Source organism: Seriola lalandi, unplaced genomic scaffold (genome assembly GCF_002814215.2).
Source record: "Seriola lalandi dorsalis isolate HSWRI2012SDOR001 ecotype SW California unplaced genomic scaffold, Sedor1 jcf7180002054023, whole genome shotgun sequence".
Classification (NCBI taxonomy): Eukaryota; Metazoa; Chordata; class Actinopteri; order Carangiformes; family Carangidae; genus Seriola; species Seriola lalandi.
This window is the reverse complement of record NW_019524576.1, coordinates 95,769-119,477: the sequence shown is the minus strand read 5'-3', so window position 1 is coordinate 119,477 and position 23,709 is coordinate 95,769. Positions and strand designations below refer to the sequence as shown.

General features: G+C 42.1%; 1 protein-coding gene across 3 annotated transcripts in view; it reads left to right on the top strand.

Moving 5' to 3' along the window:
• Positions 1-3,991: 3,991 nt before the first annotated feature.
• Positions 3,992-23,709, top strand: part of gask1a (golgi associated kinase 1A) — a 41,620-nt gene continuing 21,902 nt past the window's right edge. For all 3 annotated transcript variants that reach the window (XR_015437041.1, XM_087173058.1, XM_023402812.2), the window contains exons 1-2: positions 3,992-4,029; positions 21,177-22,265. Coding sequence is in view for 2 of the 3 variants with exons in the window: in XM_087173058.1 (XP_087029184.1) it covers positions 21,267-22,265 (999 nt within the window). In the remaining variant the exon portion in view is untranslated. The remainder of the gene's footprint in view (positions 4,030-21,176; positions 22,266-23,709) is intronic.

Below are 23,709 nucleotides of genomic sequence, written 5' to 3'. Positions count from 1 at the left end.
AAAACCCTCTATATTTATTCTTGCAGCAACTTGTCCTTTAGATTGTGGATGGATTTATGGTCATTTTTCCTGCTGTATGATAGAGCGCCTCCTCTGACAGCTTCATAACACAGAGACATTATCTCGAAAAAAAAAATCATGCTTAATTATTGTGTGGTGTGTAGGAAGGAATAACATTTGAAAGAGTTTATAATGGCATTGGTCCGTCACTTTGCTCTGGACAAGCTGTGGACGATCTGATGATCTTATATCGCGGATGATCTTTCTTTGGCATGTGATCTACTCTTCAGATGTATTGTACAGATCATGTAAATAAAAGTTTCTATATTTAGATATTTAATTTGTAAAGTGCAACCTCTGCTAACCAGACCATGTTAAATGTTAAACAGCTAGCTTGCGGTAGCTGGAGATAGCAGTCCTTGTTCTGCTCTGCAGCCTCAGAGAGTTTGGTGTAAAGCCACATAAACCCATTCTCCAGCTGAGCGGAACCAGAACCACCGTCACCAGCTGCAGTCCAAGTTGTGGAGTCAAAATGAATACTCCAAACTAAGCAACTGTGATTGTGATACTGTGATTGGTTGTGAGACAGTTTGTAAACAGAAGACAGGATTGTGAGAGAAGTAGCGGATTCTACCCAAAATCATATGATCTTCTAGCAAGATCACCCGCCCCTACTCTGGACTGAAATATTTCAATAGCTATTGGATGTCTTATTTAGGGATGCCACGATCATGTTTTTTTGCCGCCAATAATGATCATCTATGAGTGAAATCCGCCGATCAACGGCCGATACCGATCATTTTTGACATGCATTGCAAATGGCGTGTGTTATATCAGTCTCACACACTTTGATAAAGTTCCACACGGTTTTGTTTTGGTGGCCTGTTGCACGCTGGAGCAGTGAACAAGGTGGGAGGCGGGGCTACACTACACAGGTGATCAGTTTTAAGGTGATCAGTGACCGATCATGTATTTTTAATGATATATATAATGATATATCTCAGCATCTGATGGATGGAAACACAAACATTAATGTCCCCCCCACAGGATGAAATGTAATAACTTTAGAGATACTCAGATGTTTTAAATTCACTTGTGAAATAAATAAGTGTAATTATTAACGGTTGACTTAAAATGAATTGATAATTATGCGTTTCATTTGCTACTGACTTTGTGTTCATCCAGCACAACTAGTTTTTTTGAGTTGAGACTATGAAAGGGAGAGAGAGCTGTCGCTCTGCAACCTTTGTGTGAAAACACCAACAAATGTGTGTGTTTGTGAACCAATATGATGATGATCAAATTAAAGTCATCCAGAGAACAAGACCCTGTTAAAGCTCATCACATGAGCTGTAGGTACAGCCACTTTTTAGCCTTTATTTTTTATTTTTGGCAAATTGGCACCATTAAAAGAACACCAAGCTACCTGTTAGCAGCTCTTGTGTGCAACTGTCACTGCTTTACTCTGACACTGAAGAAAACCTAACAACCTGATGATTCCCAGGCAGGATCTGAAGTGTCTTTTTTTCTATGATTTCTAACGTTTTTGTGCGATGGATAGGACGATGAATGATGTCAGTGTGTGTTTCATGTCTTTGTGTTCAGATCTGACTTCACACAGTATCCCTGCCTCACATCTCTCCCTCCACTCCTCCTCTGCCTCCTGACTTTGTCTTTTGACTTTGTCCTGCTGAACGTCCTTGTCTGTCAGAAAATCCAGAGCAATGAGTTAGACTACAGGGGAGCTCAGTGAATTTTGAATGTTTGAATTCGGTCTAAATGGGTCTCGGTTTTGTTAAATGCTATTTGACCCATATCTTCTTTCAAGAGCTGCATGAACAGGTAGATGTGATTAGTTTTTCTTCAATAACATTATGTTTGGCTCTGATTAAGCTTCACATCAGTAATAAGTTGGGCAGGTAATCGTCCTTCACATATGAAAACCCAATAAAGCAGGAGTGGTGACCATTGACCCCCTATATTTAATACTGGTTCGGTCTCAGGAGAGGGAGTGAAAAGTGGAGAGGCTGGTTCAGGCAGCTGTGATAGAAAATATGCAGCAAAAAACACAAGACAACTATCTGCTGATTGCACTGAATTACAGTTTTAAGCTGCAGTTTGACTTGTAATTTGGCCGCAGCCCAAATTTAGTCGGTTTTCTTGTGCGTCAGCAAATGATTCTGAAATGTCAGCCTCGGTTATCTCTTGGCTGCAGCTTCTCTCCACACATGTTCCCCCTCATGCAGCACCTTCCTCTTAGGAGAAAGGAATGTGCATTAGGGAACTGATTTGACCATGTGTGTACTCTCAGTTCAGACATATGGAGGAGGGATTCTTGTGCCATGGAGTAATTACTTTCAGAGCGGTGATCTGGTGTTTGTTCATGCTGCACATGGAGCTCTGCGTCCTTTACTGCTCAGCCAAAGGAAAAGAAAACACCTAGTCTGTTCACCCACAACAAAACTTTTTAACAAAGCTCTCTCATGTCAAGGTGAGATTGGTTTGGCACTGAGCAGAGAGAAACATTTCGCGGTTGCCTGCAGTACATATTTTATTATGATGTAGCGTTTGGAAAATGGGAAACAGTCGAGGGGCAATGGAAAAATGATTCAGATGGCTTTTATTTTTTGCAGGAAGATTTATTTTGAAATAACTAAGAAATGTTTCCCCAGAGAAATAAATGAGCAGGATGTGCTCTACCCTTGGAGATCCACATTAAGACACTTTTGTCCTTATTATTTTTTATTAGCCCAGAACACAAAAACAAAGCTTGAATTTTTCCTTATTTTCTTCAAAACACCTCTGCAACCCATAATGTCAAAACAAAGACTCAATGCAGAAAGTTTCTTTGGAGTGTGGTGAAGTGACTTGAAGCTCTTAGTTTCTTCTGTTCATGAGTTATGTCTGTTCTTTTATGCAGCATTCATGGACGTTTTTTTTCTTTTTTGCCAGGAATTGACTTTTTTCATCCTGCCTGTGTATTCCTGATATCTGTCAACATGATCTGCATCATGGCAGGTCCTGGGGGCAGCTGGTAGCCTCAGCTGCACTGAAATATAAATATTTCTTAATGGCCATATGTTTCTTTTTTTTTCTGTCACTACAATAAACTTTAGACCAGAAGTTTGTCCAATAGGAGTGTCCGATTGTCCGACTCTAGACGTCACCAGCAGAGATGGTAGATGAGAATCAAACGGTGGGTGTGTGTGTGTGTGTGTGTGTGTGTGTGTGTGTGTGGGAACAACCACCCTGGTCAGACACATCAGCAAAGGCAGCCCAACAGTGTCCTGAGATTGCGTTTGCAGTGTGTGGACCACTTGAATAGTGGAGAGTACATTACTGGTGATCCCCTTGTCTTATTACATATTTGTTCTTTGCACTGAGTAACCTTAAAGGAGCTATATGTAAGTTTTGCTATTGCTACATAGTTAATGTTAGCATTAGCTACCATTTACTTACCAGTCTAGAAGAAACTTCATTCCTTTACTCACCAACAGCTGTATCCAGAGGTGGAAACAAACACCAATGTTAACTCTTATCTCTATCACTTCTCTTCTTCCACTGAAGTTAGCATGCTAACCAGCTAGCCCCAGCACATTCCAGCCCGTCTTGTCACTTTCTGATGGCGACTCACTGTAGCCTCCAACCTGTCCTGAAGATGTAGCTGCTCAAAGGACGTATTATAACCTCTTTTATGATAAACACAGTGTCACATTTGTCTATGTACAGACTTTACATAACTGCAGTTGTACATTTTTAAAGGCACGTTAAGTACTCAGTTGTCTTCATCAGTGTCTGGTGGCCATTAGAGAGGAGGACTTGGACTGTTTGAAGCGTTGGCATTAAACACATGCCAGAGAACAGGGCATGACATTTTGTTCCGAGAAACTAATTTTCCAGTCCAGACTGGAAAATGGTTTTTACAAACAGAAACCTTATTATTAAGTAACTTCTGAGTGATTTATATGAATCTGTGTTTTGATGATTTCAGCTGTGGAGCAGACAGAAAGCTGAGGTGTGCTGCTAACTGTGAGTTATATGAAGATGTGTGGCTCAAATTGGATGTTCATGTGCTCATGCTCTCAATGTTGCTGTCACTCACACACACAAACATACATGTTTATGTATGCTGACAACTATACAAATTACGGACTATGCATAAGCATGCAGGGGGTACACACAGCCCAGGACGACCACATGTCCCTGCACACCAGTTAGCCAGTCCAAAGCCTGTCAGCAGAAGACGGTCCGATTGGCTGCTGTCACACTTCAGCGACTCAATTGACATGTGGTGGCACACAGGTCACTTTGCAGAGAGAGAGAGAACACACACATACAGTCACAAGACAGTGGATGACAGCTGGCACCACTGACAGGATATAAAGACATTCCTTCCCCATAATCTTTGGAGTGTGTATATATATATATATATATATATATATATATACATACTGTATATGTTGTGTCTCACTCTAGATACATTTTGTACAAATCCAACTCTCTGTATTGAACCCAATGAATAAAGGTTGGAGGAGAGAACAAAGATGCATGTCTCTACTGGTCTCACGGTCCCAGCAGATGTTTTAGGTTTCTCATTAAAGCTAACCACGAGTTAGTGGAGTGCAACTCAGCATGTTTTCAGTAGTATTGTTTTAAAGGCTATTGGCTGATTGTCCTGATGACGCTCATTATCACTCAGCTCTTTATTGTCTTTTATGAGAAAATGATCCCTGATAATGTCATTAGGGTCATTTAGTGTGCACACTACGAATTCTTTATATAGTTTATTTTACAAACTGGTGCCGTTGATTTAGGAAGACATGGTTGTGTGCCAGGCCTAATAAGAGACACTATCAAGTTGTATTATGGGAGTTGTAGGATCCTGCATTTTCCGTGCTTGACCCATACTACGGAATAAAAGTGAGAAAAGCTTGTACTCTGCTGCTTTGAATTTAGCCAGATTGGTCTTTTTTTCAGCCATGCTAAAGATGTGGGTGTAGGGATGGCAATGTCTGTCTGTCGGTCAGTTTGTTGGTTGGACCTCCGCTGTGGTGGCACAGCAGGTGCAATACCTGTCTGAAGAAACAGGAGCAGCTAGCCAGATGATACTGGTCGGCTATTTATGAGGGTGATGGCTTGAGGGAAGAAGCTGCTCCTCTGTCTGGTGGTTTTGGTATGCAGGGTTCTGTAGCACCTGCCTGAGGGGAGGGGTTGAAAAAGAATGAGTCCAGGGTGTGAGGAATCAGTAATGATTTTCACTGCCTGTTTTCTGGTTTGTGAAGAGACCAAGTCCGGGAGGGTTATTGGGGAGAACCAATGATTTGTTGTGCTGTCCTCACAGTTCTCTAGAGTACTTTCACAGTATTAATATAGAACCTAGACCTGATCTATAATCAAACAACACATGGACAGAGACCTTTAGACTGTATGGACCTTTAAAGTAAAGTAAGTATAGTTGTGATGGATTGTGTATGACTTAGATAATGGTGTGAGGTTAGATGAGGTCTTGGAGCACAGTGGGAAACTGGTGGGCACCAAAGCTGAGCTAGCTGAGGTGAAGTGGTGTAACACTAGTGATTGACAGTGATTGGCTGTTTGGATTCTGATGCTGGGAATAAAGTTCAGCATCAGAGTAAAGTTTGTGAGGGAAGTTCAGTGCATTTAAAGAATGTAAGATTTTCAACATAGAGAAAATGTTGCCATAAGTAGTAAAACCTTTAGAAAATGTTCCTTTTGAACATGTAACCCTTGTCTTCTCTGTTCATTAGCAACATTTAAGTTTCCCCACTAAGGCAATGTTTATCCCTAACTGATTTATTCTGTCTCAAATGTCTATGTTGTCATTTGATCCAGTGGATCCTCTCAGAGGAAAAAGTTTCTGTCAGGAGATCAGGACAGAGGACCACTCACATACCTCACTTACAGCAAGAGCAGTGTCAGGTTTCTTCTGTATAAAGGATGGCTGTGGAAATCATTAGGTACGCACGTATTCACAGGGCAGTACTGAAATACATAAATCAGTCTACACTATACATGGACATGTATAGGGTGGAGTTCATATGGTATGCTTGCCAGTGGTGTGTGGTGACTTGATAGGTAAGAAGAGCCAGAAAACCAACAACCTCCTCCCCCAAGATTACACTGTAATTCCCCCTGACTCCCAGCTAATCCAAAAATTGACAAAGAGGTTGGGCGTGTGCAGCTGAGACTTCGGTGCATGACGGTTTGTGACAAGCATACACTCAACCACCTGTCACTCAAAGAAGCCACGCCCTCAATTACACATAACTTTAAGCCTTAATAAAATGTAAACAGGCGAGTGATATAAACAGTTGTCATGAAGGAGGAAATTAGCTTTAGACACCATAACTGTTTTTGTACCAGGCTGTAAACATGTTTATTTCTGCTGTAAAGTTGGACATTTTAACATGGGAGTCTATGGGGACTGACTCACTGTTGGAGCTTGACTCTAGCGGTCATTAGAGGAACTGCAGCTTTTGATACTTCAGCGTTAGTTTCATTTTTCAGCTCCAGAGGTTGATGGTTCGATTATCCATAATGTCCTGAAAATGCTGCTCCCCTCTCCGCTTGACAAGTCTTTGTAAATGAGACATGGTCACACCCACGATAAGGAAAGAAATGCTGGCACTCAAGCTAGTTTCCAGAGACATTAAACCTGCTGCAGCCACAGGAGTGCAGTAAATTACAAATGCAAACAGGCAACATCAGATTCTTTATGGGACAGAACGAGATATTATTTCCACTTCGGTATCATTCTGATTTATCTCGATTTTTTATTTTAACTGGTCAAACACTGCTTGCCGTGCTTTCCCTTACAGCACTGCACTGATGCTCACCAATGCATTTGCTTGTCCACGTGTATAACTGTCTACATGCGTCATTTCCAGCTATATGAACATTCATTCCTCTGTGTTTGTGTGTATGCGTGTGTGTGTGTGTGTGTGTGTGTGTGCTGGTATCACATCTGTTCATATTACTGCAGCTATTCTACAATTGACTGATGTATTAATTTGCCTCAGGCATGTTTGCCCTTGGGCTGCTACAGAACATACAGCAACATTATTGCTCCTTTCATTCCTTTCTCCGCACAGCCTTTCATATGTTAGTACCATGTCTTTCTGTGTTGAATGTCTGCAAAAGAGTAGTTGTGGGCATAGGGGGGATGTCATAGGCTTGGTGCAAAGCTGGGTGGAAAGGTGCAACAAATGGTCACGATGAATGAGCCAGCACAAGGTGAGGTGATGGTATATCGGTGAAAAATGTGTTTATCATCTCGCATTCATGAATACATTCAACGAATGTGCAAGGACTGACTGAATGTTCAATGTCACTGTTCAATTATATGAATCCATTAGTAATCTACAGCGCTTAATCCAAAATCACAGCAACTGTAGAATAATACTGAAAAATTTAAATATAAATAAACACTTTTATACAGATGAACTTCACAATTAGTAAATCTATTTAGATTTGTCTTAGAAATACAGTACTGCTAATACTGGAACAGTTAAAGGACTAGTTCAACACTTAGTGAGATGAGAAGACTGCGTGGAGTGATGGGGTGCGTGAGGGCAAAATGGAGTCGGTGGTTCTCAAACATCTTCATTCACAGCTTTAAATGCTACGTAGCTACGTAGCAATAGCAAAACTAACATATAGCTCCTTTAAAAACTGTGATGGACAATTTTTTGTTATTTCTCCACATTATAACTGAATGATTCATCAGTTGATTTAAAAATGGATTATTAATTATCTGTTGTTTGCGGTGTGTGGGTGATTCTTCCCCATGAACATAAACCTTTACCCTCAGCAGCCTGAAATCTTACAGCCACAGCACTAATGATGCCTTCTTCCTTCCTGTTTAAAACTCAAACTTTAAATAGACATTTTCCAAAGAAAGTAAGAGGAGATCTTTCTTCCTCACCTCCTCTTCCTTTCGCTGCTTAATGAACGGGCTCCCTGGGGCCTGATACGGCAGGAGCTACAACTTGAATGTGGAAAAAGTTCACAACCCGACTTGGCTGCAGAGTTTTTGCAAGATACTTTGGATTTTGGTCAGAAGGCAAAATTGGAAACTCGAGATAAAGTTGTATGCCAGCGAATCTGTGTGTTTTCTTAGGAGGAATAATCAAATGTCATTTTTGGTGTTCCTGTGTTCTCATTATTGTCTTTGTAGAAACATCGAATGGTATCAGGCTCTGATCTTGGATAGCTCGACTCATTTACGTCTCATGTTTCGAGTGTTTTCATCATCCTCAGACTCAAGCAGATCGGAAAATGAAGTGAGTCGTGGCTGATTGCGTTCTCCGTCCTGATACATCACTTTGCTTTTGTTGCGTTGCTGTTGCATTTCTTTTATCCTTCTTACATCTGTCCACCCGTGCTCGTCTTTGTTCGTCTGAAAGAGAGAGAGAAAGAAGATCTGACTGGTTTCATTAACGTCCTCTCCCAGCTGACAAGGCTGCTGTTGACAGCTGAGGGACACACACGCGTGCGCGCACACACACACACACACACACACACACACACACGCTCCATTTCTCCCACTCAATATGCTGAGATGTTTAGATTTACTTTTGCCTTATTTCTTCTCATCTCTTCCCCATTTCTCCTTTTTCTTCACTCTCTTTCTCTTTTCTTCAGAAATCATATTTGTTTTCTTGTCGTTTGGCTCAACTAAAACTCAAGACCAGTGTTTCCAGATTCATCCATGAGGAGATCATTTTGTATTTAGGTGTTAAAAAGTGTATGAAAGGACACAACTGAGAGGAAAATGTCTCAACAAATCTTATATTGGTGGACATAAAGTTTGTACAGATTTACAAGTTCTCAAGACAGTGTCCATCCTAATGGCTTTGGTGATCTTTTGACTTTCTGTCTCAGTCCAACAACAGGTTGATATTTTTGATCTGAGTGATACATCTCAACCCCTGGACTGAAATTTGGTTCGGACATTGATGTTCCCCTCAGGATGAAACTGGGGTAACACTTGGAATTATCTCTTCAACCAGTGTCATCATCTGATGGTTTATTTGTCAGTACTTACTCAAAGGAGGCCTGGGGCGATATTCAATAATGTCAAATATCGCAAGATTTCCTGCCATATGCAATTTATTTCATATTATCAATATCAATTTTTTTTTTGTTCAGTTTTGCACAGTCTGTCCTGCTACAGTATGGAGGAGCAGGGATGTCACAGGAAAAGTAATGAAGCATGTCCTTAATTTCATATTTTAATAGAAATTATAAACTGTCATTGTAAAAAGAATTTATAAAATGAATTAATGAATCCATCAAGAAATACTTCAGATTTTAAAATGGCTTTATTAAAACTGCATAAGACACTCATTAAATACACCATTTATGAATACATTCATGAATAAATAATAGAATTTGAAAAACTATTGGAAAAGCCATTTTATAAATGGGAATACCTGGATTCCCTCTTCAATTTCCAGTTCCTTTTTCAGGCCTCCTTTCCTTTCCCTATCAGCTTATTGATTTATTCATTTATAAATTCTTTTTACAATTCCTATTTTTAATGCCTATTAAATATGAAATTAAGGAAATGCTTTATTACTTTTCCTGTGACATCCCTGCTCCTCCGTAGAGCAGAGTCTGAAATAAAACTTTGAACAGCTGTTTAGTGTCACTTATATGTGAAACATAAAATACAATAATGTATTTATATATCATAAAACAAACAGCTGGCTCTTATGACACCATTATTTATAACAATATAATTATCCCTGCAGACGCACAGCTGACCACAAACATCATTAGATGTTGATATTTGGTTGAATGTAGGTTGTGATGTGGCATGACTAAATTTCAATTTCAGATCTTCTAATGTCAAAGTTAATTTGATGTAGAATAACTGTCGACAGCTGACAGCTGATATTTTGTCAGTTTGAAGTTGACTTGGTAAGTAACTAAAACTCAGTGCCTTCCAAAAGTCTTGTGCCAACGCCATCTTGAAACACCAACATTCTTGTCAAGAGCAAAAGCCAATGTCAAGTAGCCCACGTTGGATTTTGACATCGACTTGATTTTCATTTACCAACCAAAATGTAACATCTGTCTGACGTTCGAGTCGTTAGAGTCCAACGGCTTTTTGTTGTTATAAAATACAACGATATGATTACATATAAATATTGCAACAATATTGTCTATATCTGTATCGAGACATTATGTGGCCCAAGCCTGGCTCAGAGCTACACTGTGCATTGGTTCAGGTGAAGCTGCAGTGACATTGTCAGCTGAGCTAGTTTTGTTCAAGTCAAAATGGATGCCAAGAAAATTTTTTACTGGTGTTGAATCCCAAACAGCAAAGTGGGGTTTTATTAAATTTGATGTAATGTTGTTTCCTTTACTTTGGACTCTCCAGTTCTGCCCTTTCCTTAAAGGTCAGTGCTGTCAACACAGTTTTAAGTTGGTCAACGACCAAGATGAACTCGATTCTGAAAACACTGAATAAATTAACATCATCTGTTCAATTGAAATTAACTGATTTCAGTCCAAAGTGTGGCTGTTTTAAATACTGTTGTGACTATTCTCTGTCTCTAACACACACACACACACACACACACACACACACACACACACACACAGAGAGAGAACGAGAGAGAGAGTGAGAGATACTGTGTCTTCCATGTTGGAGCATGCCTATTAGTGAATGGTTGATACCCATTTACACGCATGATGTCTCCGTCTCAGGGGATTCTGTATCTCTCAGAAGGAATTAAAGTTTGTTAACTGATTGTTCTCTGAGTCTGTGGATCTTCTTTGATCCAGTTGGAGATAAATTCTTTGCTTGAGCAGAGATTGTGTGTGTGTGTGTGTGTGTGTGTGTGTGTGTGTGTGTGTGTGTGTGTGTGTGTGTGGCTCTGTTTGTGGGTAGATGTTGTGTGTGTACTCGTGCGTGTTTGCCAGTTCAGACAGAGATCTCCTGACCTCCTAATTTTCAAACGTAATTCCAGCTTTGATGACTCCATTAAATCAATCTCCACTACCGGCTCCTTCTAACTACAGTGTGTAACATCTGCTCACAGCTGGCAGATGCCCTGATGCCAACTTCTAAACATTCATAGTGTTATACCTTCTTTTGATTCTATTTATTAATCAGTAAACAACATTATATATTTGTTTCTTTCATTTTCTGCCCTTTGTTTTGCCGTGACACTGGCGACAGTCCGGGCAGGAGCTATTATGTTTTCAGACTTTCTGTTCTTTCGTCTCATTCTTATAAACCTGATATCTCAGTAACACTTTGAGGATTTCTACACATTTGGCACAAATGTTCACTTGGACTCGAGGTTGAACTGATTAGATTCTGGTGGTCAAAAGTCAAAGGTCAAGGTCAATGTGATCTCACAAAACACCTTTTTGACCATAACTCACAAATTCACACACTAATTATGACACAATTTAATTCAGATGTCTATATGGATAAAAAGAAATGATGACAATGAAGCTGCACTTAGTGTTTAGTGGGAATTAGCAGATGTTAGCATGCTGATGTTGCTTTCACACAATGTCAGGACAGCGAGAGGGGAAAAACAGGAAAAACACCTCTTATTCCAACTTGGGAGTGTTCACATGTTTTTCCACAGTGTTAGCCTGAGTGCTAACCTCGTCATCACACCAGATAATTAGTCTTAATTAAACACCTTTGTTGAATCCTGTATGTGAAGCCGTTCATTAACCAAGTGAACCCAGATACAAGCTGTGTATAGCTCCTAGAGAATGAGCTGATTGTGTTAATGTTAAGACTGGATTTTATTTTGATTTAACAGTTTGTTGACACGTCTGTAGTTCTTCTCCCCAAGTGGGAGATATCATCACATGACAGGCTCCTACATGTCTTAGTTTTTTTCTCCTACACTAGAAACTGACAAAAATGTGCCCCTTTAACCAGATCGCCATCAAAATGTGCTGGTTCATGCCCCATCCCTGCACCATGTCTGCTGACGTCACCCACAGGTTTCTGACAAGCAGTTTTGAAGAGTGAGCTGCTCCACCATCGCCATCTTGGCAGTGTCTGACTCCACCCTTAACTCCAGGCTAATCCGAAACTGGACAAAAAGGCGGGGTGTGTGTGGAGCTGAGACTTTGGTGCATGTCGGTTTGTGGCAAGCATACGCTCACCCACCTGTCACTCAAAGAAGCCTCAACTACACAGAACTTTAAGCTTTAATAAAATGTAATCAGGTGAGTTATATAAACAGGTGTCATGGAGGAAATTAGCTCTAGAGACCATAACTGGTTTTGTACCAGGCTGTAAACATGTTTATTTCTGCTGTAGTCTATGGAGATTGACTCACTGTTGGAGCCAGACTCTAGTGGTCATTAGAGGAACTGCAGTTTTTGGCACTTCAATATTGGCTTCATTTTTCAGCCTTGGAGGTTGATGCTTGGTGGTTTAACAAATATGTGCATGTTTGGCGGCGGTGTCACGTACTGATTAAGTTAAGTTTTATTTCAGACTTCAGCAGAATGATCTGCTGTGCTTCAGCTTCAGAGATGCTCAGCTGCAACTACTGATCAATGAAAGAGCTTCATTACTGAAAGACTATTTGATTCAGAAAACAGCAATGTTACCACCACGCTGCTGAGAAATGTAGTTTCACTAGTAACACGCTATTGCCCAACACTGGTTTTAACTCACAACCATCACCTTCTACTATTAGTTATGAGTAGTTACTTGTTACGACCTGCAGTCAGCTCTTTATTGTCTAAACCATGGTCACCCCCTCAATTAAATGAGCATGTGACCAAAAGGAAAGAAACTGAGGGTCAGCTGAGGTTGGTTGGGGTTTACCTTGCATTGTCATCAGTGTGGTATGTGTGTGTGGTGAGACTGTAAAAAGCACTCACATCTGTAGTTAGTTGGCTTAACAGTTCTAATCATGACACAAGTAGACAAACAGGTGTTGACTGTGTCTCAGTGCAACAGTAGTTCAGCAAAGACGACACAACCCAACACCAAATACACCTGTTTCTCTGAGGTGAGCGATAGGCCCCGCCCACTACCAGTCAACCGCAAAGACAGAAGGAAAGTGATAATGTCTAATAACGGTCAACCTAATGTAGTCTGTGAGCTTTAATGGGAAAGTGAAAGTGACGACGAGAACCCAACAAATATTCAGAGTTTCATTCCTCAGATTTTACTGGATCGTCAATCGGAGACAGATTCAAGCTAATGTCACTGTCCTTAGGAATCAACAAGTTGTTTAAGTTTGTATCAGTCATGTACTCCTCTTCAGGAGCTGTTTGTGGGAGCTTGTTTTTGCACTTGCATGCTGTGGCAAAATATAGTCCACTGGCAGACTGACATGCATTTTGTGTCCTGTGTAATTATAGATTACATCACACACTGTAACACTATCCTGGCTCAAATACACTGTCAGTAAATTATCATTCGCAGAATCAGCAACTTCTCTTCTTCAGTTTCTATCTTCTATCTGTGCACATTCATTTTAGTTAACATGAGTTTTATCATGGTGTTTTTTCCTCTACTATTGTCCGTCTTGTCTCTTTAAACAGATTGATAAAGGTCTTTGTAGATAAGATGGTGTAATGAGACAGTTTTCTGCCCGCAGACGTCCTCGCCCCTCCTCTTCCTCTTCTCCTGAGGCGAGCTGACTGCAGCACCTGCTGCGTGTCTCGACCTAATGCTGCATACCTCCCCTGCCGCCCTCAGCGTGAAGAGAAGAAGGGATATTAAAAAGAAAGGAGAGGAAAAAAGAAGAAGAGGTGGAGAGCTGTCAGGGTGTCAGACACCTGGCCTGCGGGGGCGGAGCGGAGGTTATTAGGGGAATATGAGTGTAGGACTCTCTCTCAGAGATTCAATTGACTTCTTGAGGAAACCAGACATGATGATATCCTTCTGGCAGTTTTCTCCATCTCCACACAGGATCTCTGCAGCTCAGAGAGACCATCAGGTTCTTGGTCTCCTCTCTTCTTCCCTGACGTCTCAGTTGGTCCAGGTCCAGCTCTAGAAGAGTCCTGGTGGTTCCAGACTTCTTCATGTCAGAATGATGGAGACCACTGTTCTTCTCAGGAACCTTCAATGCAGCAGAAATGTTTTGGAGCCTGGACACAGTCCTGTCTCTGAGCTCTGCAGCAGCTCCTTCCTCCTCATGGTTTCTGCTCTGATGATTGTCAGCTGTGAGACCTGATATAGACAGGTGTGTGTCTTTACACATCATGTCCAATCAGCTGAGTTTACCACAGGTGGACTCCAGTCAAGGTGTAGAAACATCTCAGAGATGATCCAGAGAGATGGAGGAACCTGAAGAGTAAAGGGACTATGACTTTCCCATTCACTTGAATAGGAAAGTGGTATGTGTGTGTCATTTTTCTTTCTGAGAGAAAAGATAAAATGCTTCTTTAACTCAGACTCTGAAACACAAAGTTGTTAAAGGAAATGTGATTCTTATCTCTGCAAAAAGCCCTGTGTGTGTGTGTGTGTGTGTGTGTGTGTGTACCACTAATCCACTCGCTTGTGTTTAAAAGAAGTGGTTTCACAGTATTTATTCTGCAGGTTAAAGATCACGACATGCAGTCAAAACACAAGAAAACTAAATCACAACATCATCACATGAAACAGTTCAGTGTGTTTTAGTGTCTCCAGCTGTATGGATCTCTCTCTCTCTCTCTCTCTCTCTATCTCTCTCTCTCTCTCTCTCTCTCTCTCTCTCTCTGTGTTGACCTTTTTCATGGCCTGGCTGTGTGTTTGCTGTAAAGACACGTTAAAGGCAGCAGAGTATCAATGACACACACTCGTGTTGACACATTCACACTTAGCTACACTAAACTCAATACGCCTGGAAGCTAATTAGCAATGCTCAGCTAAATCAAGCGCTAACAAAGAGGAGGATGCTGCTGAGAAAATACTTACACTTTAATATTTAGTTACTTGTGTATTTGTTTCTGTGATAATAGCTCTGATTCAAATATCAGGACTCGTGATCACATGATCAGACAAAAGTGTATCCAGATGATCTAAACCACCATATTTGAATGTCTCGCTCTCACACACACACACACACACACACACACACACACACACACACACCGCCCTAAACATCTTATCAATTTATGCAACCCCCCACCTTAATGCACAACCAGCCACTTAATGCACAGTACAGATTCAATAATGAATAAAAGAAGCATTCATTCACAAACTCAACCAGGAGACGTTTAAAGCTTTATGTTCACATCATAAAGTAACAGCAGGCGTCATGAATCGAACACATGACCTACAAACTTCATTTTGCATACTTCCTTATTGTTTAAAACTGGGCCAAATGTTCATTATACAATGTTAGCTAAAAGAATAACAAGCCAGTATCAGACCTGCAGAGGCTACAAACAATCACAATCTCATCTATTCTAGTAACTTAACCTAATAGTAACCTCTCTGGGTGCTGTCCAAGTTGCTTATTTCCTGTGTGTAAACAATTACAATAAACCAGCGACTCCAGTGAACTGATCAACTGAATATATCCACATCAAAAACTCCACACAGTAAAGCCACAGAGAGAGAATGTGGCGTGTATTTCACTCACCCTATTTGAAGAGGAAGGCCATGCTCCTGTCTTTCATGGTGGTGAAATGGTCAAGAACCATGTCGTAAAATTTCCCACTGGCCTTTAGGTCTTCCACAAAGACAGAATCAATTGATATTTTGCCCAAGTTGACAAGCCTGTCCTATCCACATGCGTTCCTCTGATAAATGTCCTGTAGGTCATCCTCAATAAGACGCTGTACCAGCTCTCCCGGTGGCTTGTGAAACAACTTGTTGTTGTACAGTCTGTGCGGCTCATTCCTTAACCTCTGCGCATCAAAGAATGGATACGTCGTCTTGATCAGCTGAGCCGATTCACTGCTGGGAAAAGCAGCGGACCCTCAGAAAAATGCAAATCATGTGGGATCCATTGCCCGAAAAAAGCTCAGTTGCTCCATGTCTGCAAATCTTTGAGTCATATGCATTACTATGCCTTCAACAATCTGAGAGTAAAGACGTCGGAAAGAAGCAACTGATTCCTTGTCTCCATCTTTGTGCTGGTTGACCCCCTTCTCCAGGTCCTCCCAACGTCATCGCCGCGGCCAGGCGTTTTATCATAAATCCCATCAAACATCTCATCTGTTCTTGTGGCTTTGAGAGCGCTGAGAGTGCTCTGGATCCGATCCTGGCATTTTTTGATGTCCACCATTTTACTTTGCAGAACTCGAAAGAGTGGTTCCATGAGGTCGAAAATTGACTGGAAGATGCCGAGCAGGAAGGTAAAATCTAAATCTTCACGTTTTTGCTCTAAGGCTGCACTCAGTCCAATGGTCTCTTTGTCCCATCCCGGCTCTGTTATTATCTTAGCGACAGGGAGCGACCTGCGTCCTTCATGGATGGCATGTACTAGGCGGCTTTCGAAGTTCCACCTCACAGCAGAACCCCCTGGTGCACGCACAGCCCTGTCAACTTCACACAGTGATGCAGATCTCTTACATGAACGTGAACATGAAGACTGGCAAAAAACTGTTTTGCTGCCTGAACGTTATTTGTGCCCTGTGCTAAAGCCAAATTTAACTTATGAGCATAACAGTGGATGAATAGCGCTTTGGCACAGTGGGACTTTACTAAAGCCTGCATTCCACCATGCTGTCCACTCATGCAGCTTGCTCCGTCACAAGTCTGACAAATGAGTTTATTTGTGGGACTGTAGTTCCTGATGGCTCTCATCACAACTGATGTTATAGCTTTTGCAACTCTCTCTGAGCTGACATCAAAAAAGCAGAGAAAACGTTCACACACACTGCTTTTTCATTAACATATCTGATGACGACTGTGAGTTGACACGTTAGAAATGTCTGTGTGTGCAATGAAAGGAGACATGTTTATTTTTTTATCAGTCTCATCCTGGAAAACACAAGCAATGCTTTCAACTATGTCATTCTGTATAGTGTTTGACATACCGCTGAAGACTGATGATACTAAGTGCTCTGCAAGTGGAGTGTCAAACTGTATATGCATGTACCAGCTCCACAAAATTACCCCTATTTGAGTTGCCAGCGGCTTGATTGTGTCCCCTGAATGCTTGTTCTTGGCACGCAAGGTGCAAAGCTGCAACAATGAGTCTCTTAAGAATACCCCAGTTTTTTTCACCTGTTCATTGTGGTTCTTTGTGCTAATGCTTCTTGCCAAACCAGAGCCTCGTCAACCCTGACGCGTCCAAAAAGCTTCAATTTCACAGCACAATCTATGTGACTGTCTGATTTACCGTGCCTCTCGACTGGCCCAAGGATTGTTCAGTGAGCAGGAATCCTTGTCAAAAGGAAGACATGGCCAGCAAAATCGCCTCTGAAATTTAGCTCTAGCAGCTAGCCACTGCGCACAACCATAATTTTTTCTCTAGTCTTGGCGTTGGTCTGTCGTCTGATTTAATTTTAAGTTGATTTTGTAAAATAGTTTTTTACTAAAAACTCCAACTCTCCACGCTCCATAACTGCACTTGCCAATGTTGTTGGGTTAGTGGTTATCGCCTGAAATTTCAAGGTCTATGTTGTAAACATGCTATGATTTGGTTGGTGTGAGGCCGGAGGCGGCTGGCTTCCCTTGGCATAGTCCTTACTAATCACAGTTTGGGAGTGGCATGACGGTAGCCCCATCTGATTGGTTAATCATTCTTTTTTTTTCATCAAGGGATGCTAACTTCGACCTGGCCTCCTCACAGGCCTGACAACGAACTGCTCCAGAGTTCGTTTGGGACCGGACCAAGACCACCTCATCGAAAGTGTCTGGGTGCGATTGTTTTGGTCTGCACCCGAGTGCAATTACTTTTTTCACACCTGCCCAAACGAATCGCACCATGGTGAAAAACAAACCAGGGTTCAGTTTGTCCCTTCATAAGTCTTCTATCTAACAAACACACACAGTTGTCAATTCAAACACAGCATCAGTGTGAAGATCACATCTCATTCTGATGCCAGTGGATAAAAGATTCTCAACATAAATGCAGTTTTTACATTTTCAAAAAATGAAAATAAATTCTCAATCCTTGCTGTCTTAGACCTAAGCGCAGCATTTGATACGATCGACCATTAATCTTTATCAATCATCTTGAAAAGTTGGTCGGTCTTTCTGACTCTGTGTTAAACTGGTTAAAAAACATTCATCACAGGGAGACAGTTTTACGTCATGGTCTTGCAGATCATGTGTCTGGGGTTCCTCAAGGGAGCTGCCTTGGCCTATTATTATTCTCACTGTACATGCTGCCACTTGGTGACATTATCAGAGACAATGTATGTTTCCATAGTTACGCAGATGACACACAACTGTACATACTGAACGAAATGATGCTGCAGCTATAAACTCCATTACTATCTGTCTTCTAGCAATAAGTAAATGGATGAGCAATAATTTCTTAAAGTTAAATGAGGACAAAACTGAAATCCTCCTTGTCGGCCCCAAAACAGAAAGAGAAATGCTGTTCAATAACCTGGGGAAACTGACTCCCTGGATTCAATCTGAGGTCACAAATCTTGGCGTTATCTTGGATTCAGATTTAAGCTTCAAGTCCCACATCAACAAGGTGACAAAAACATCATTTTCCACACAGCTAAAGTATGGCCATTTATAAATCAAAAAGCTCCTGAAAGATTGATTCATGCCTTCATTTCAAGCAGACTTGATTACTGCAACGTACCTTTTACTGGGCTCCTGAAAAAAACTACAGAGAGTCTTCAGCTCATTCAAAACTCTGCAGCTCAGGCTATTAACCAGAAGCAAGAGAAGAGAGCACATCAGTCCAGTTTTAACTGCTCTGCACTGGCTTCCTGTTACACTGACAACTGATTTCAAGCGCCTCCTCCTAATATACAAAAGCCTTAATGGGCAAGAACCGAGCTTCATTGCCAACTCCCTGATTAACTGTGTACCTCCGAGAACACTGAGATCATCTACTGCTGCTTTATTGAAGGTTCCTAACAACAGCCGTAGGAAAATTGGGGATGCAGCCTTCGTCAGTTACGGCCCAAAGCTGTGGAACACACTAACTATAGATATCAGAGAGGAAGATCACTAAGCATTTTTACAAGAAAGATTCAAACTTTTTTCTTCCCTTTAGCCTTTAACTACGTAGCTCTGAAATTTTGCGCCACTTTTATGCACTGCTCAGCACTTCTTTTAAATGTCTTTGTATTTAATGATTTAGTATTTTATTCATTATTTTTATCTAATTTTACATTAATGGTGTTAATGTTTTTCACTTTACATCAATGCTTTTTACATGCTTTTATTTTCATTTTATGTCTTTTCATGTGAAGCAGTTGATATATGTCATTTCATTGTTGTGCTACATTTCTTTATGCTTTCATTTCTGGGCGGGTTTTGTCCAGGAAGGAAAAACTTTAATTGATGAGGCATAAAAATTGTGAAAAATGTAGGATTTCTAAGCAAAAATTGCACCAACAAATATTTGGCGTTTTTGCTTGAAAAACTGAAATGATTAATTACTATTAAAATAGTTGCAGATACACTGTGCGCTGATCGACTGATGTTATCACACTACAGGTGAACAGATGTAAGTGAGCAGCTTCTCTCTCAGTCACTGTGACGAGGCAGAGGCGGGCGATCTTGCAGATCTGCTGTGAAATCCAACCCAGTGGTGTGAAATATAAAAAGCCACTCAGAGGTCAGTGGAGGCTGCACCTCCCCCCAAGCACTGATGACATGTATTCACTGTGACTCACACTAAAGACACAGTCATTCAGTGGCATTAAATTGCACCTCTGATAGATTCTGGCAACATAAAGGAGACGGTTTGTGTAATAGTAGAATATGTGTGAGTCGGGACTGATTCAGGTGAATGGGATCGTGGTCTCAGACCTGTGGAGCCAAACTGTATAAGTGTGTATAATGTGTCAGGCTCTCTCAGGACTTGAGCTGCCTGCACAGGGAGCCGCGTTCAGGGCATTCCAGTCCGCTGGAAGAATAATGGGATCCTTTCACAGGTGGAGGGATCTGGGAATGTTGTTAACGGCACTAAGACGGGGAAGACGTCTCAAGGGTCTGAAACATTCCTTCATTCTGCCTTCAGCTAAATGAAGGAGAGAGAGAGAGAGAGAGGGAGAGAGGGAGCAGTCAGGGGCAGAGAGGAGCGGCTGCAGTTATCTCGCTCGTTTTATTGAGAAATGAAAACTGCAGCTTTCACCTTCTGCTTCTCACAGCTGAGGCTGAAAAGTGGGGCATTCACACAGAGCTCAGACTGTGGTTCAGTCGCTCATGTCGATCAGGCCTGATTCCAGTTTTTTGGGAAGGAAAGGACGCCTCATTATTGGGATCTGCTTCCCCTATTACTGTTTATCTTTCCACTGGTGGGCCACCCTGTCTGTGGAGGAAATGCTTGCCCTCACTGAGACGATTTTACTTGCAGTGTTCATATGGAGGCTCAAATACTCCATAATAAATATTTAGCAGGCTTTATTTTGGTTTCATAGAGCTTCCGTCTCAGAAGGCTGAGTACTACACAGCTGAAACAGGACTTTGAATTCCTACAGCAACATCACTTTTCTAATGGGATAGAGTAGAGAAAGCCATATTGGGTCAGTGACGGGGGATTGTGTGAAATATGGCTTCCCCCCCTTGCTGTGCATTGCGTGCAGAAGGCAGCACTGAATTATGGGCATGCCACAATCGTATTGGTCTCAGCTGGATAAATCTAATTCTGCTGTAAGACACTGGAAACACACAGGCGGCTGACACAGGCTTTATATTGTGCTGCTTGTGTATTCAGATCTGTGCTGCAGAAACAGGGACATTCTGAGCTCGGCTCCTGCTCCGTCACCAAATTCCTGCTTACTCTCTCATTTCCATTTTGGGTAATAAACACTGAGAGGTCACATGTAGCTGTTGTGATATCACAGAACAGAATAATGTGCCGTGGCACTATTTGTTTTCTCCCTTTCCCCTCGCAGAGTGTGAATCATGAACACATTTACTTTCCACATCTCTGGAGCCAAGAGATCTGAGTGCAGCCGTTGGTTAACCCTACGGGAATCTGAACAGACGCCATCTTTTAAATTTATGGCACCACGTCGTTGTGATTACGGTTCTGTTGGTCTCCTTCTAACTTCTCTGCCTTTCTTCTTCTCTGCAGGCCTGGAGAGTGTGGTCAAAGCTCTGCTGTGGTCAAAAATGGCTGCTCCTCCTGTACCCCCTCTTCCTCCTCCTCCTCACAATCTCAGTGATGACTATCACTCTGCCCCTCCCCTCACCGCCTGCTGACATCGGCCGGCGGTCATCGTCCCGTGCCCTGAGCTCCGCTGGGGGGTTCACATCCAGGCCCGGGGTCGTAAAGGCTTCTCCAGCCACTGCCCCTGAGCAGCCACTCACTCACATCTACGACAAGTCCTGGAGAAGCAGGACTGGAAAACAGTCTAATGACAAGAACAGCATCGAGAGAAGTCACACAGACTCGCGCCGAAAACACAAAAACAAAGGCGTCGCTTCCAAAAGCAAAGAGATTTCAGGCGCCATCCAGCAGCCAACCCCTCATCACCATCCCCGTCTCCCACAGTTTACAGTCAACAAAGGGCCAAAGCATAGAATTAAACCAAGCAACCACAGTGCTGTGGTGAGGCCCGCTGCTCACACAGACATTCATCTTGAAAGGAGCAAATCCAGAGCAGCACGTTTCCCCGCTGCAGTAGATACGTTAACGACTGACAGACGAGCTGCAGGCGGACAGGCAGGCAGAGGCCGGGACAGACACACAAACAGGAACGCGCAAATACATGGCAGCCGTGCAGGAGCAAAGTTAGCTGAAATTCACCAGGCTTTGGGTAAACACGGACATGCAACAAAGCACTCTGGGAAATCTGATAAGGAGCAGCAGGCTGTGAAAAAGCCCTTCGGGGATCTCAAAAAACACCATAATCTCTCAGAAGGTCCCTCTGAATCGCAGAAGGATTCAGAGTCGTTGGACCATAGGAAGGCATCGTCCAGGCCCCAGGCCGCCGTAAAGGAAGATGACAGCAGCTGGTGTCGGAGATTCACGGAGCAGGATTTCCCAGACGGTGACCACAGGAGGGTCAGGATTAGTCCAGATCTCTGGCCTCTTCCCTGGCTCAGCAAAGATGACATCCAGAAGATGGAGCTCCTCGCCGGGGGTGCGGTGGTCAGCAAGGCCAGGGTGCCTGCACACGGACAGGTGCTCCAGGTGTCACTGGAACCTCAGGAACAACAGGTACATTTTTAATTAGTAGTTAGGGAGATCAAGAGATCAAGGAGTGTAACTTTTCTTAAAGTAATGCTCTTCAGTACTTTTTTTGTTCTCCAGCCTGGTGTATTCCCATGTGGCTGCTGTGGCTCTGTGGGTTGTGCTAAATTTGCTCTTGCCACTTCTGTTGTAGAGATTCAGGGAAATGAGAACCCACACAGACCAGTGTAAATCAGAGCAACCTACATCTCACCAAATAAGCATGATTATACCGCCACGCCAGCGACAATCAGGGCCAGAGGCTTTATGTTTTCAGTTTGTCAGTCCGTCCGTCCCATTCTCATAAACGCGATATCGCAGTAACGCCTTGAGGGACATTCTTCAAATCTGGTAGAAACATTCACTTGGAGTCAAGGATGAACTGATTACAATTTAGCAGTCAAAGGTCAAGGTCACTGTGACCTCACAAAACACGTTTTTGGCCATAACTCAAGAATTTGTACACTCATTATGACACAATTTAACACAAATGTCTATAAGGATAAAATGATGAAGTCATAACATTTTACATCCAAAACGTCAAAGGTCAACTTCACTGTGACATCATCATTATTCAATGCTGTTACCAGCTTGGAGGCAAAGAACCGCGAGGCAGTAATTGTAGTTTTTACATGAATCATTTCAAACACCCAGAGTAAACACTGAGATTAGCCATTAGGCTAACATATGTGGGGCAACTTGCTGGCTGACACAATAACCCTGTATAACAATACTCTGAAACATCACATTCTTTTATTTTTAGATAACTGTCCAACACAATGGTAACTTTTTTCTCTCAGCTAGCATTGTTAATCCAGCTCGCAGTGGCTTCAGGACTTACACTAGAAGCCAGTTTGTAATCACTCCTCTTTCCTTATGGAGGGGTGAGTGTTTGTCCGGCCGACCTCAGCCTTCTCTTGAGATGATTTTGGGGAAGCACGGCTTCTTGTTACACCTTTGGATTTACTTTCATCCGTGGACATATCTGTTTCTCCAAGTCAAGAAGCTACAGGTCCCACCCTCTGCAGCACCTTTCACCACAGTGAAAGGACTCATAACACTTCACAGGGTGATACATGCCATTGCATGACAACTGATTAGGTCAGCCAGCAAGTTTCTCCAGATATAGATCCCTAAAAATTAGAATTCATACTGTAATTTCTGTGTTTACTTTCAGTCAGAGTCAGAGACAAATGTTCGGAGTGATTCCTGTAAAAATCATGTTTATTGTGACAGCTGTACGAGGCTCACACAGCTGTACGCTGAATCTCTACGACAGGAGGTGGTGAGTCCAGATTTACCATGTTGAAGTAAACCGGAATTATCCTTTAAATGCATCAGTCAAACATAATCACAGTCTTATTTCTGTGGGAAGATTATTAGCTTACCTGGTGCAGTGTTTTTAAGACCATATAGGAATCTATATTATCCT